A 14,470-nucleotide genomic window follows, 5' to 3' on the forward strand; every position below is an offset into this window, starting at 1 on the left:
CTGACCTTGGAGTTAGCAGCCCAAAGCATAACCCACTAGGGAACCCCGACTCCTTGTCATCTTAATTCACCATCGTTGTGAGCTCACCGCCACCCCCTGTCTTTCCTCAAGTCAAGCAAGGTCCATCTACGTGCCCCCCAGTCCTTACTCCTCCTTAGGACATGTACACTTAACTCCCTCTCGCTCCTCGGATCTGCATTTGGGTACACTAGCCAGCAAGGCAAAGTTCAAGAACAACGAGAAATGGGAGTCCTTCCAATCGGGACGCTACTCAGCTGGAACACTGTTTACGTGACAAGAACTCAGCACGCTGGAAGAATTCTTTTCTGAAAATTTACTTGTTTATTAAAAAGTTCCCAAGGTACAAAACAACAACAGAAGTGTTTTCAAAAACGCAGCCTGGCAGAGTGAGTCTGAGAGATGGGGAGTGAGAGTGCACACTGTTGGCCTCGCAGAGAACAGCATTCACCAAGAACCAGCCCAGGAAGGAAGCAGCAGACAGGAAACTCAGAGGGGGCACAGGATCAGTGGATGGAAGCAGGGACAGGGACAAGGAGGCTGGGAGCAGGAGAGCAGAGGCTGCAATGCAGAGTGTGGGGCTTGGGACGGTGTGGGTGTGTGGAAAGAAAGCAGGAAGAATCGCAGGCACAGAGAAAAGTGCCCCCTGGAAACTTCCCCCTCCATTCTGACCAATGGATGCTCCCCAACTCTGCACCAAGACCAAGCCAGTTCATCTCAGACTGCCCCAGACTTGTCTACCACCTGTCTCTCAAAATAAGTTCCAGATCATGGGCCAGGATGGAAAAGGTCTAAGAAGACTAGATTCTCACCCAGGGAGGGTCCTTCCCTGAGCCACTGTATGCCCCCACCCCCACGAGAGGAGCTTATCCAAAGGGTGTTCCAAGATGGGGGTAGGAAGGATCAGGTAAGGCTGATTCAGGAGGATTGCTCTTTGTCTTCAGCTCCAGAGTGGAAGTGGGTGGAAGAACCTCTCAACAGCGCCACAGCAGGTTCTGGTGGGGCCCTGGAGGCCTGCTGTCCTCCATGAACTTCAGGCATCCTGGGGAAACCCAAGGGGGCAGAGACACAAAGAGAGAGCTCTTAGTAAAAGCATGTTAGTGAGTCTTTGGGTAAACAGCTTCTCTTCCTTAGGCTCGCCCTGGAGCCAGGCCGGCAGCTCTCAGTGATTTTGCAGTCCAGATCCCCCGTCCCAAGACAAAAGAGAATCCAGACTCTCGATTCTATCTGGCCTTGCTTTCTCTGTCACCCCCAAATAAATAAATAGATAGATAGATAGATAAAAAGCATCTTTATCACCTAGATAAATGGCTCATTTTCCTGTTGGGAAACATTTTTGTTTTTACTGTTCAAATTGGGGCCTTTGATAGCGATTCAAATCTTTGAGTGAAATACAGTTTAGGAAAACAACCCAACTGTGAAGAGCCTGCAGCCTGATGCTAAACCAGGAGGCTGACCCAGGGGGAAAAACTAGTGAGGAGCAACCCAGTCACTTCCCAGCTACTTCAAACAAGAAGCCAATCACTCATGCGCCTGCACCACGGCCCGGCCTGACCCGGCCCGGCTAATGCAATCACTTGCAGTGGAAATGCTTGAGAGATTTACTGGCCTTTGCAGGCTCTCCTCAGTACCCCTTTCTTCCAATCCTCCTGGTTTCCTTACATCTTTGGGGCATACATGCAGACAGACCCAGCTCGGAAAGGTTCCAGGTCAAACTGTCTCCCCTGCGACATCTATTTTTGGGGCTGCAACCTGCCTTTCCTGTTCTTATGTTAATGAGAAAATCCAACGTAGGGTGGATCCTAAACCCAATCACTTCTGAGTTACGAAAGTAGCCACAGCGGCACTCATGCAAAGACATGCCAAGGGACACGGACAGCGGTCAATGGACGCTGCGCACTAAGAAATTCACAGAAGGGTCTACCTGCCAGGCCCGGTTTGGATGCAGAGCCTCCAAAGGGGAGCACATTCACATCTGCTCTTGAAGCCATTCGCGGATGGGGCTTCTGTTCGGGCAGCACCAGATACTGAGACGGAGGGTGTGCCCCCGGAACCTTGTAGGAATGTTTCTGGTGCGTGGATGTAGGGTGCCCTGGAGTCCATTGTGACTCAGCAACGCCACAAGCAGCGGAACGGGGACACTGCCCGTCCAGGTCCCCCTCACCGTGGCTGTCAGGCTTGGGCTCACCCCTCAGAATTCCATGAGGAGCTTATCACGACCGATAAACGAGCTGCTGTCCTCCCCTCGTCCCACAACACTACCCGAAGAGAGGAGCACTCCAAGGCCAGGTCCACAGCCGTCTCCCGGACCTACCCACTCCTCGTCCTCTGCGCCGTCTCCCTGCTCGCGGGCCTCCGCAGTGGCCCCTTCTGAAGACTTCTGGGCCATGATGTTGTCTGTCCAGGAAGTGCCTGTCTTTCCATCCCCAGCAAAATTACATCTGGTCACGGTTCCTGCCTCCAGTTTGGCTAATGACTCTGAAAGAAGAAGAGAAGCTGAATGGCCTTCTGCCTTGCGTGGGAAACACTGCGGGGAAGGGGAGGGCTTCGTCTGGGGTGGGGGGTCCTGTGGGACTCGATTCAGCCTTTGTCCTCTGTACTGTCTCAGCCAGGGTGTGGTGAGGGAGTCTCTGAGTGGTTCTCAGCCTTCCTAATGCCGCGACCCTTTTGTACAGTTCATGTTGTGGGGACCCCCCTAACCAGAAAATTATTTTCATTGCTACTTCATATCTGTCATTTTGCTACTGTTATAAATTGGACAACCCCTGTGAAAGGGTCATTTGAACCCCAAAGGGGTCACGACCCACAGGTTGAGAACCACTGCACTAGATTACTAGGCTATAAGGCTGCTCACAAGAACCATGGGCTTGGACAACACTCTGGAATCCAGGGCATCCAGGCCAAGACCCCAAAGGCATGTGTCCAGGAATTTTAAAATAAATATCAAGTGACTTGGGGCCCACCGAGACTGGACTAGCCAGTGGCCATGAGCTCCGAGGAAAGGCTCAGGAAGGGGACCAGGAGTCCTCAACTCCCACACAAGAAGTTATGTCAGCAGGAAGGCTGTACTGCTCACCCAGGAAGGGGCCATCTCCCCGCGTTTTCAGCCGTAACCCGGCCCCCAGCTCGAGCTCCATCACTTCCATCTGTGCCTCGGGCATCCAGAAGGCCACGGTCTGGTCTGGGGTGAGGCTCGCCGTCAGTGCCAGCAGCTCTGGCTTATTGACCAGCTCCTTCAGCGCCTCGGGGGTGAGCCTGTCCGTGTCCCCCTTGGCTTCTACCTCTGCAGATAGACAGCATTGGATGGGTTATTATCGATTCACTTACAGAAACAAAAACACACACTCACTGCCATCGAATTAAGCTTGGCTCAAAGCTACCCTGCAGGACAGGGGAGACCTGCTCCTGTGGCTTCCTGGGGCTGTGAATCTTACAAGAGCAGAAAGCCTCAGTTTTCTCCTTCGGAGTGACTGGTGGGTTTGAACTGCTGGACTTGTGGTTAAGTAGCCCAAGGCATAATCCACTATGTCACCAAGACTCCTGAAGTTCTTACAAAGGGCTTATGTTTATCTTTTCTTTCTTCTTTTTTTCCCCTTTACGTTTCTTTTGATTTCTGTTCCTGAGAATATGAGGGTAAGTCAAAAAACATGGCTAGAAAGTCATAGAAAATGTTCTTCAAGAGAAACATCAAATCGCGAAGCTACCGTTTTCTCAGTATGTCGTCCACACTTAGGTCCACCCTCTTCGGAAGGTGGCGCTTCCATCTCCCAGACATTCTGCATTCTCTGATTTACACCAGGGCAAAATGGCAGCTTTGGCCTTCTTGGGGTCTCAAATCATTCTTCTTTGAAATATCCTTTTGAGTTTGGGAAACAAAAGGACGCCTGAAGGGGCCAGACCAGGGGTAGGGCCATGGGTAGATGGGGTAAGGCACCCCAATGAGATTTTCACAAGCCATTCTGCTACCCTCAAAGACGGAGCAGCTGCACGGCTGATGGGTAAAATTACCCCTTGGTCCAACTTCCTTGGCCTTTTCCTCACCACTGTGGTTTTCAATTTTCTGAAATCCTCCTCAAAATAAGTTCCGCAATCACCAGGTCTGAGAAAATCTACCAATATGACCTCTTTGGAATCCAAAAATTTCGGCACTAGAACTTCTCAGCTGATCTCTCTGCCTTCATTTCACTGGCCCCGCAGCTCCCTCAGAAGCCACCGTTTTGATTGGCGCACGCCGCTCGCTCGGGACTGGACTGGCAGCGGCAAGGCTCGTCCTCAGGAGCTTCAGCTTTGTTGGAAAGATCAGCCCTTCGAGCCAGCCCATCTTCATGCAGTGCTTTTAGAAACCGTTCAACCCAAAGCTTGATCACTTACCACTGAAAACGCCGAGCCAGTGAGAGCTCAACTCCAAGAGCTACCTTAACAATGGTCATCCCATAGTCTTCGACCAGTGTCTGCTCTTCGGACGCTGTTTCTTCATTCACCGGGTTGACTGTCTTCCCTCTTGGGGTTCATTTCGTAAATTTTTCCAGCATTCCTCAAAATTCTTGGTGCTTCTAAAAACTATTGTTTTACGTAGGACAGCCTATCTATGTTACGAAGCTTCGGTGATTTTAGAAGATGTTCATCTAAGTTTTGCTAAAAATCTTATATTAGCCCTGACCTCAAAATGGTTTTTCCTGACATAGAAGTATGCCTTTTGCTGAAGGTACCTCACGAAACTAAGACGATATTACTACGAGAACTTATCTGCCACCAGTCATCAGTCATTGCTCGTATGAACTGGAACCCCAACCAGCAATTCAGTGACATTGATTACATTCTTCAAGTTGTGGCGCCATGCCCGGCCTCCTTTTCCCCAAGTGTCCCTTCTGCATCACCATAAACTCACTGCCCGCCCCCATGCTTCTTGTCTAATCCACAAGAGTAGCTGTTGTCAATTTAATACCCTATAGATCAGCAGTTCTCAACTTGTGGGTCGCGACCCCCTGGGGGTCGAATGACCCTTTCCCAGGGGTATCCCAATTATAACAGTAGCAAAATTACATTTTTCCATAATTATGAAGTAGCAATGAAAATATGGCTGGAGGTCACCTCAACATGAGGAACTGTATGAAAGGGTCATGGCAGTAGGAAGGTTGAGAACCACTGATCTAGATTGATCTTGACTGATCAGACTGCTCAAAACAGTCTTCACTAAAAAACTTTCGGGGATACCTATGTTTGGTTTCAGGTTTCAAGATGATCTCAGGGCCCTGGGCTCAGGGGTTCATCTAGCCTCCATGGCTCCAGAAAGTCTGGAGTCCCTGAGAATTTGAACTTCTGATCCATATAATCCCTGTTTAGATCAGGATTCCTGTAGTGTCTTTGAGGAATCAGCTGTTCGGTAATGGTCGCTGTGCACGCTCCAGTTCTGGTCTCATGGCAAAGGGGGCAGTTGTTCATGGAGTTAGCCAGCTACCCCTTCCATTCCTCCTCCTATGCCCGACTCTCCTCCTCCCTCTGCTACTCCCACAGAGCGTCTTTTGTGACTGAGTGCTCTAGATGCCTTGCCTCAGTCACCCCTCACAGACTGCACAGCAGGCCTGTGGGTACTCATGAATCTGAGCTTAGAGCAAATTACTTCATTGCCCTGCGCCTGAAAAGGAGGGAGAAAATGTGCCTGTTTGACAGGACTGACAGCAGCTGTAAACGAAATGAGGCCTGTAAAGCATGTGTCAGCACAGTATCTTCCTGACCAGTAAATCTCAGTGAGGGTTACTCCATCTTTAAGATTCCCATGTTACAGATGAGAAAACCTGTGCTCAGAGAAGTTAAGTTACTGCTCTAAGATCACACGAGTCAGTCTCCAAACTCACTACAGAATTCTGCCTTCCTCCTGAAACCATGGAGGCCAGGCAGGGATCTCTCCAGATCCTGAGTCTTACTGCTTTGGGGAGAGGTAGGGAGGATCTGCTGAAGCAGGAACAAACTTTAGTGGTCTCCAGATGCTCTACGGATCCCCTCTTACTGGAAGCTTCTCCTGACTTACATGGTTACAAGGGCGGAAGAACCCCAAAGCAGCAGGTCAGGCAGCAGGCTGCTGGCTCGCAGGGTTTTGGGGGTTGTTGTTATTGTTAGGTGTTCTCGAGCCGGCTCCGACTCACAGTGACCTTATGTACCATAGAACGGAACGCGGCCCCGTCCTGGACCAGCCTCACAATAGCTGCTAAGGTTGAGCCCATTGTTGCTGCCACTGTGTTAATTCATCTCACTGAGGGTCTTCTTTTTCACTGACACCACTTTACCAAGCACGATACTCTCCTCTTGGGGCTATTGTCTCCTCATAACATGTCCAAAGTACACAAGATAAAAGTCTAGACATCGTCCCTTCTACAGAGCATCCTGGTTTTACTTCTTTCAAGACAATTTGATTTGTTCTTCTGGAAGTCCATGGTATAGTCAATATGTTTGCCAATGCCATAATTCAAAATGGAAGCTAACAAATCCCAAAATCGGCAAGTCAGATGAAAGGCTGCTGGCTCAAGTCCCCAGACCAGGAGGTCAGAGGATGACAAATCAGATACAGGATCAAGAAAGGGTAGGCTTTGCCAAAACATCTACAGCTGTTGGATGCAGGCCATTCCCACAAGGGAATAAATGCCTCTTCCAATGGATTGACCACTCACATCAGATCACAAAATGGAGACTGTTTACTTAGTGTTTATCAAACCACTAAGAAGCATGACCTAAACAGATGGACACAACCAGTTAAGAGTCCAGAGCCAGGTCATGGGTGGTCTTGTAGCCTGTAGGAGAAGATGGAAGGGAAATAGAAAGCTAGACAGGACCCTGGTCCCAAGGTAGCTTCAAGGCTAACCATCCTGGGAAGATATTATCTAGGGGCTGAGAGGTTCAGGGGCCAAGGAAGAACGCCCTGTGGGAGGGCCCTGAGGGAGAAGGGTGGAAGGATACCTACTGTATGATGACATGAGGAAGCCCGTGTTCACCTTCTTTGTAGCGCTGAAGTTGGGTTCAAGTTCATTTCCCTTGGGGTCAAATTTGCGGCGGTGGATGCTGCTGGGCTGGACATACAACACGTAGTAGCGTTCCTGTGGTCCGGCAGAGAGAGAATGAGGAGGCTGCCATCACTGTGCTCACCTCAACACACAACGCCCCTGGGCTCTGGGCGTGGCCCTCCTCAACCTCACCTTAACCCTCAAGTCCCACCTCAGCTCTAAAAAATATTCAAGCTGGGCTGATGTCCCCCATTCAAATATTCATTCATTTATTCATTCATGTGTTCAGTAGAGCACACAATGAGCCCTGGTGGTGTAGTGGGTTGCATGTTGGGCTGCTGACCACAAGGTCAGCGGTTCGAAATCACCAGCCACTCTATAGGAGAAAGTGGAGGCTTTCTACTCCTGGAAGCAGTTACACTCTCTGAAACTCACAGGGGGCAGTTTTACTCTGTCCTACAGGCCTGGTATGAGTCAGAATCTACTAGATGGCTGCGAGTTGAGGTTTAGAGGTCCATAGTAGGGTGGGCACAAGGCCTGCACATGACCAGGATAGAAAGTACATGCAAAAATCCATGAGCCAAGCACAAAGCATGAAGCACCCCGAACACCATAAAGCAGAAGTGGATACAGCCAACGTGTCATGGGAAAGGTACTGAGAAAGACCTTGGGCCCAGTGGCCCCTCTGCCTCTTCCAACAGATTCATGACCTGGAACAAATCACTCCCAGCCTCCCAAGCTCCAGGATCCTCTGGGAGCCAGGGGTGAAGTGATGGCTACCCTTAGGAATGCTGCAAGGCTTCAATGGGATCCTGGGGAGGAGCAAGCACGGTGTTAAGCGGGAAGCGAACCCTAGCTGCTATTTGCCGGCTAGTCTAACAAGAAAAGGCCAACGCATGATGCCAGCAGACTGATGAAGAGATGCCCACTTCCTGGGAGAGCTGAGGAAGGTGAAGTCTCAGAGAGCAGAGAGACCTGCAAGTGCAGAGGTAAGGGACTAGAATAGATATTAAACACAAGACAGGTACACAGAAATCTAGAGTCCCACCTACAGTGGAGCGCCTTGAGCCACTTGGCCAAGACCTGGGGAAGCCGAGGCTAGGAAGGCAAGCGTGATCAGTTGGAGGCAGATCCCCAGTTGGCATTGGGAGCTTATCTGGTAAATAAGAAGGAATCCTTCGGAGCAGCAAAGACCCCAGAGGGTCTCTCAGGAAACAAGTTGGCAACAGGGCAGGAATGAGCTTTGGAGCGAGGGGCAGTCAGAAGGGGTAGGTCGGAGAGCCCATCACGACGGACTGGCGTTCCTGAGGATCTAGCCGAGGTGAGTGGATATGGATGAGGGAGGTCAGGAATGGCCAAGGGAGGAGCTCGACCTGACTGGACATTGCTTTTTCAGCTCTAGCTTCACCAAGAAACTTGGAGGAAGCAAGTTTGGAGCGGGCTGAGGAGAGCACCCTGCCTGCCTGGGCACAAGTCAGCCCTAGCAGAAGTTCGGCCTCAGCATGGGCGTGCACATGGACTCTCCTGAGAAGGTTGGCTCAGGACTCCAGATTGGCTTGGCCAGGAAGGGCGAAGCAAAGCATTTCTTGGCATCAAAGTAGTGGGGGGCTGGGAGGGGGGGGCGTTCTCATGGGGTAGAGAGAAAGGCTCTGGGTAGCACCATTGGCCACCTTGACAGGGTGCTACTATCAACGAGTCACCTTGTCAACATATCCGGGCCATGCCATGGGGTGGCGCGGACACTCAGAACAAGCAGCATCCGCTGGAGGCAGCCGTTCAGTTGGCGCTCTGGGTTGGGATTCTATTTGGCAGACAGGCAGGGATCCTTTGGCGCAGCAACGAGCGACAGCAAAGAGATGGCTGTGTAAGATGTCACCTTGGACATGAGAGAGAGCAACAGTGGCAGGGGCTCCAAGGAGATGGGAAGTCACTAACTGTCAACAACGGAGAGGTCACATGAAGCGTGGAAATAAAAGCCCAGAAAACAGCAGCCCTCTCCCATAGTCCCTGCCACCAATGTGCACCCAGTGGAGATCCAGGTCCACACAGGTGACCTGCTTTGTAAACGCCCAACATTCTTAGATGCCCAGTCGCAAACAGCAATGAAAAAAGATGAGTCGGTGCCAAGAGCCGCCCTGCTTCTATAGAGCTGCAAACAACAAACGTAGCGGTACATTTATGATAACCCACTCCCAAGGGCTGGCATGCGCACAACTGCCCAGGATCAGAGCTGGTACCCAGGAGGGGTGAGGTCGTTGGTTGCCCTCTCTGACCTTGCCTGCTACTTTGAGGCAGTGGGAAGTACCAGGCCAGAGGGAAGGGATCTGGGCCCTAGACTCTAAGAACAAAGAGCCAGCCACCCATCCTGCCTTCCTCCCCTCCTCTACTCCATGCCCAGCAAGGCTCCTGGCCCCATTCCTTTCATAAGTCACCCCTGCAGGCCCTCCTCAGGGCATCCACAAGCTGAGTCCTGAAGCATCCACCTCACCCCTTCCTGCTTTCAGGCTCCCAATCTCAGCCCAATCACACTATCTGGGTCCAGGGCCTGGTCTGTTTTCTGAGCTACGACCCGGGCCTTTCCTCCTGGCCACACACTGCCCAGCATGGCCTGAATGGATCCCTTCCCATCTTCAGCCACATTTGGTTGGTGTTGGTATTGGGACACATCTCCCAACAACCCGTGCACCACTCAGTGAAGAAGCTGCATCCCTCCCCAGTCCTCGGCACTGGCAGAGCCTGGAGCAGGGAGCGACTTCTGGAAGGACTAAAGCCAGCGCCGAGCTGCCACCCCAGAAGCAGCGCACCTTCCTGCCGTGGGTATCCAAGATGCTGTGCCGTGACACATCCACCAGCTCTCCCTCCAGCAGGACCCCGTTGCCCCTGAGACAAGAGGAAGAGAAGGGATGGGTCAGCTCTGCCAGAAAATAGCCCCCTTCCAGTGTGATGGCCCAAGATCCGCGAAGCAAGATCCTGACCTGTGGGGGTGGGGGGATGGGGGGCGGTGGGAGGGGTGGATTTTATTATCCCAGAGTGGGTGTGCAAGTGAGGGCACTACCAGAGGGCAGTGCTGTTGAGACCAAGCAATGGGCCCCCCTGCAGAGCCCAGAACTCAGTCTTACATACAATAGGCAGAGAACACATTCAGCACTCCCCACTGCTCCTCAGGTGACAAAGACCGTGGGCACGAAGGGTTTTTGTAAACTATCAAAACGTTTACTACATATAAAGGATGTTGCCTTTTTATTAACCGAAAAACAATTTTGGGCGGGGGGGGGGGTGTTTCTAAAGGGCTATCTATGATCATCCCTTCTCATTGACTTTAAAGCCGTGCATATATTTCTGTTGTCATTCACATCACATAGGGGACGACCTAATGACTCAGGGCCATCAAGTTTGACCCCTAGTGACCCTCTCGAACAGGACAGAACTGCCCCCTGTGGGTTTCCCAGACTGTCAATGTCTTCAGGAGTGGAAAGCCTCAACTTTCCCCTGAGCAGTCGGTGGTTTTGAACTCTGACCTTGGGTTAGCAGCATACTACGCCAGCAGTGCTCCTCAACAACCTAACACGGAAGTGGTTGGTGGAGCTGGAGAAACGGGGATGCGGGGACTTAGGATTTTCCTGACCAGACTGAGATGGCAGGGTGGCCCGTGAGATCAGCTGAACCCCAGGTTTTCTGGTTCCACTCTGCATAAAATCAGAACCGGAGGCTCCCTCTTTGGGAATGCAGAAATGGGAGAGAGGCTGACAAGGTGTGTGGGGTGGGGGGAGGAAATCACGATTGGAAAACAACTCTTATTTTGTCACAACCACCACATACAAAACAGGAGGTAGCATTTGGGTTTCAGGCAGTCTTGGTGGCACAATGGTTAAGGCACTTGGCTGCTAAAAGAAAACAGGGGCCCACCGGCTGTTCCAAAGGAAAAGGCTGGGCAGCCTGCTTCCTGAAGACTGACAGCGTCAGGACGCACGGGGCGGTTCTACTCCGTGCTCCCAGGTCGCTGTGCGCGGGATCGGCTCCCGGCAGGGGTGTGAGTGGCGTGTCAGTTTGACTGGAAGGGCTCCTTTGCTTTTAGGATCTGGATATCCGCCGGGGCGGGCTCTCCTGCACCCAACTCTGCCCTGGACTCGCCAACTCCCACCAGCACCCCAAGGGCGCGGTCCTTTCTAGAGGGGGTGGGCACCCGTGCAAAGGCCCGCGCTGGAGGAGGGACAGAGGTCGGGACAGGTCCGAGCCCGCGGGCAAGCCGGCCTGTGGCCCTGCGCATCTTTGTCTCAGGGGGTGCAGCTCGGGCTGCGGGGCGCGGGCCCGAGAGGGCAATCTGGGCACCCCAATCTTCCCTTCCTCCGTGCCACCCGCAGCCTGGGGAGTTGGTGGCGGCGGGGCCTACCCCTGGTGGGCGCCGGGGTCCCAGGCGGCGGGCAGCCGCGCGCTCCGCACCGCCTTGTGCCGGAGGGCGCCGTCCTGGTAGATGCGGCTCATGGCCGCGCCGGGAGGCCCGAGGCGCGAGCCGGCTCCCGGGAGCAGAGGCGCGGGGCGGAGAGTGGCGGAGACGCGCCGGGCCGGGGCTGCGGGTCCGGGAAGGGCGCGGCTCCGCTCGGGCGCGCCCGGGCGGGATTTAAAGGAGCCGAGCCCCATTCCCTCCGGCCCGGCGCGCTGGGAGCGGGCTTCCTGCGCGACGCCCATCGCGGGTTAGGGACCTGCGTCCGCGGGCTCAGGGTACTTTCCCTCCTTCCCTGCGAGGGGAGGGAGGCCCTTGTCCCAACACACGCACAAAGGAGATATGTAGGAGGATGGGTTTGGGGGGAGCAGGAATGGGGAAGAGGGGGACAGCCCTCAGGAATGACGCTATGCCGACCTGTGCCCTCTCGTGGTCCCACAGTGGCTGAGGAAGGGGCTCCAGAGCTCTGGGACAAATAACTCTGAGCCTGGGAACCTGAGCAAGGATTGGATGCAGCTGTGTGCGCTTGGACGGACTCCTCAACCTCTCTGCGCCCACGCTCCTTCTTCTGTAAAAGGGGGTTGGATGAGTTTACCACTGCCCATCCCTTCCTGTGCTGGCACAGTGGCCCTCAGGTTGAGGCAGAGAGAAGGCAGAATCGTTTTTCAAACCTGTCCTGGGAGTGAGCCCAGGAGTGTGTGGGGCTATCCAGGGAGACCTTGTTCTGGCCGAAGGGCTCTTTCAAAGGGAGGTAGCCAGACAGTGTGAGAGCGCTGTGTGCCCTCCCCCTCTCACCTCAGGGTTTCCGTGGGCCCCAGACAACAGCCATCCTCCCCCTCCCCCCAAATAAATATCCTTGTAGTTAGACAAAGATCTTGGTGTCTTATTGACAATGTGGAGGCATTTGCGTAGATCAGAACATTGGGACATGGGTAACATTGTAAAGCACTGTCATTCCAGAACATCTATTGTGCTCATGTGGAACCTGTAGCCAGGGACAGTTGTTGGACCAGAACAAGGGGAGACCGTGTGATTTCAATTCACCAAAGAAAGGTCAAGACATTGGGAGGTTTGATGAGATAGTGAATATACAACAGATGATTTGCTCTGTAAACCTTCACCTACTTCACACTGAAAAGTTCAATTAAAAAGAAAACCAGGAAAGGTGTATGCCAGGGGTGTACATTTCACCATACTCACTCTGTTTGCTGAAGAGATAGCATGTGAAGCTAGACCATGTGCAGAAGACTATGGCATCGGGATTGGAGGAAGACTCACTAGCAAGCTGTGATTTGAAGGTGACACAATCTTGTTGAAAGCAAAAAGGACTTGATGAAGATCAGAGAGGACAGCCTTCAATATGAATGATGTTTCAATTTAAAGAAAACAAGGAGCCCTGGGTGGCCTAATGGTTACAAGTTCGTCTGCTAACTGCAAGGTCAGTAGTTTGAAACCATCAGCCACTCCGCAGGAGAAAGATGGGGCTTTCTACTCCTGTACAGAGTTACAGTCTCAGAAGCCCACAGGGACTGCTCTACCCTGCCCTGTCGGGTTGCTATGAGTCAGCACCAACTGGAGTTGTGGTTGTTGTTGTAAAGAAAAGAAGATTCCTTCCTGGACCAATAAACAACATCATGATAAATGGAGAAGAGACTGAAGTTGTCCAGGATTGCATTTTCCTGGGATTCACAATCGAGGTCTGCGAAAGTCAGGAAACCCAATCACGTATTGCATTGGGGAAATCTGCTCCTCAAAGCATGAAAAAGCAAAAATGCCATGTTGAAGATTAAGGTGCGTCTGCCCTGTTAGATTTCTGGGTTGGTTTACCTTGGCTCTTCTCAACGCTGAAAGAATTCATGGGGCAGAAGCACTTTCATAATCCGAGTTACTTTTAGGAGGGAAAGGGGAGTTTCAGGTATTACAGTCTCAAAGGGTACCCACTATCTCTGGAAAGCATGCAAAGCTGAGAGGAGGTTGTGCAAGATTTCCCCACTGAAGAAGGCCACTTCCGGAGAGCGCTAAAACCCACGTGAAACCAGTGTCAGAAGCAGCGAGTGGAACCAGAGCGTGGTGCCAGCAGAGCAGAACCACCAAGAGACACACAGCTGGCCCTGCTGCTATCCCCTCCTACATTCCTTGAGGGGGCGTGGTTGTGGGTATTACCATGCCTGATGGCTAAGTTCATGGGCACCTGTGAGGTTGACCTGTGAAGGCTGACCTGCGCCTGCACCTAAGTAGGTGAGTGTAGTCTGCGCATGCTCCGTTTCAGGAGCATGCTATATTCAGGACTACGCGTGTGATGTATTATGTCCCAGGATCTGAGCAAGGTCCGCTTTGAATTGTCCCCTCGGACGTCTAATGTGAGCCTGATTCCTTTCCCACCCCTTTATTGTGGCATGACCAGCTAATTTTCGCTTAGGGTAGGCGTTTGGTGGAGTCAACCCCCTGATCCCTAATCTGGCGACCTGTCAGACCCATGCCATGCTCTTTTCCGTTGCCTTGGATGCCTTTGGAAGCTGGACAATGAATAATGCAGATCAAAGAAGAATTGATGCCTTTGAGCTCTGGCGCTGGTGAAGAATGATACTACGAACTCCCAGAAGAATAAACAAACCTCTGTTGGATGAGCACCAGCATGTCCTTAGCATTGGGGATGGTGAGACTTTGTTCCCATGTTTTGGATATTTGTAGCCATTTAATTTTTTGTTAACTTGAAGCTATTAATCAGGTCACAGCCTGATGCTGCTGCTTTGAGGGGGTAAGAAAGAGAGTGAGGCTCTTCTCTCTCTTCTCTCTGGCTCTTCGCTTCCTCCTGGCTGGGACTTCACTGAGTCTGCCTCCAAGAGTGACCCCATGTGAGCTGCTGACCTGGAGAACTGTCAGCGTCCTGTGACATATCCCCTGACCTTGGATCCATATGACTCAGCACCCACTGGCCTGTGAGCTCCCTGCTTCCCACTTCACTGCTGCAGCTCTGTGAGTCTGCAGAGGGCTTGGCTAGCATCAGACCCATGGA

At 52.3% G+C, this 14,470-nt stretch overlaps 1 protein-coding gene across 1 annotated transcript; it reads right to left on the minus strand.

Annotated features, from left to right (window-relative positions):
- Positions 1-333: 333 nt before the first annotated feature.
- Positions 334-11,714, minus strand: LOC142456749 (arpin-like). The gene is made up of 6 exons (XM_075557983.1): positions 11,404-11,714; positions 9,818-9,893; positions 6,974-7,106; positions 3,095-3,301; positions 2,333-2,496; positions 334-1,060 (listed from the first exon to the last, which is right to left on the minus strand). Exons 1-6 carry the CDS (start codon positions 11,697-11,699, stop codon positions 1,052-1,054), a joined length of 885 nt encoding a protein of 294 aa, XP_075414098.1. The 5' UTR covers positions 11,700-11,714; the 3' UTR covers positions 334-1,051.
- Positions 11,715-14,470: the final 2,756 nt, after the last annotated feature.

The sequence above is a fragment of the Tenrec ecaudatus genome, chromosome 9 (genome assembly GCF_050624435.1).
Source record: "Tenrec ecaudatus isolate mTenEca1 chromosome 9, mTenEca1.hap1, whole genome shotgun sequence".
Taxonomy (NCBI): Eukaryota; Metazoa; Chordata; class Mammalia; order Afrosoricida; family Tenrecidae; genus Tenrec; species Tenrec ecaudatus.

Bases quoted from the DNA above. Each gene is read 5' to 3' on its own strand.
- LOC142456749 (XM_075557983.1), bottom strand. From the start codon at position 11,699: ATGGGCGTCGCGCAGGAAGCCCGCTCCCAGCGCGCCGGGCCGGAGGGA. The intron at 9,894-11,403 runs GTAGGCCCCGCC...CTCTTGTCTCAG, and splicing joins GACCCCGGCGCCCACCAGGG to GGGCAACGGGGTCCTGCTGG. The intron at 7,107-9,817 runs GTGCGCTGCTTC...GCCGGACCACAG, and splicing joins TGGATACCCACGGCAGGAAG to GAACGCTACTACGTGTTGTA.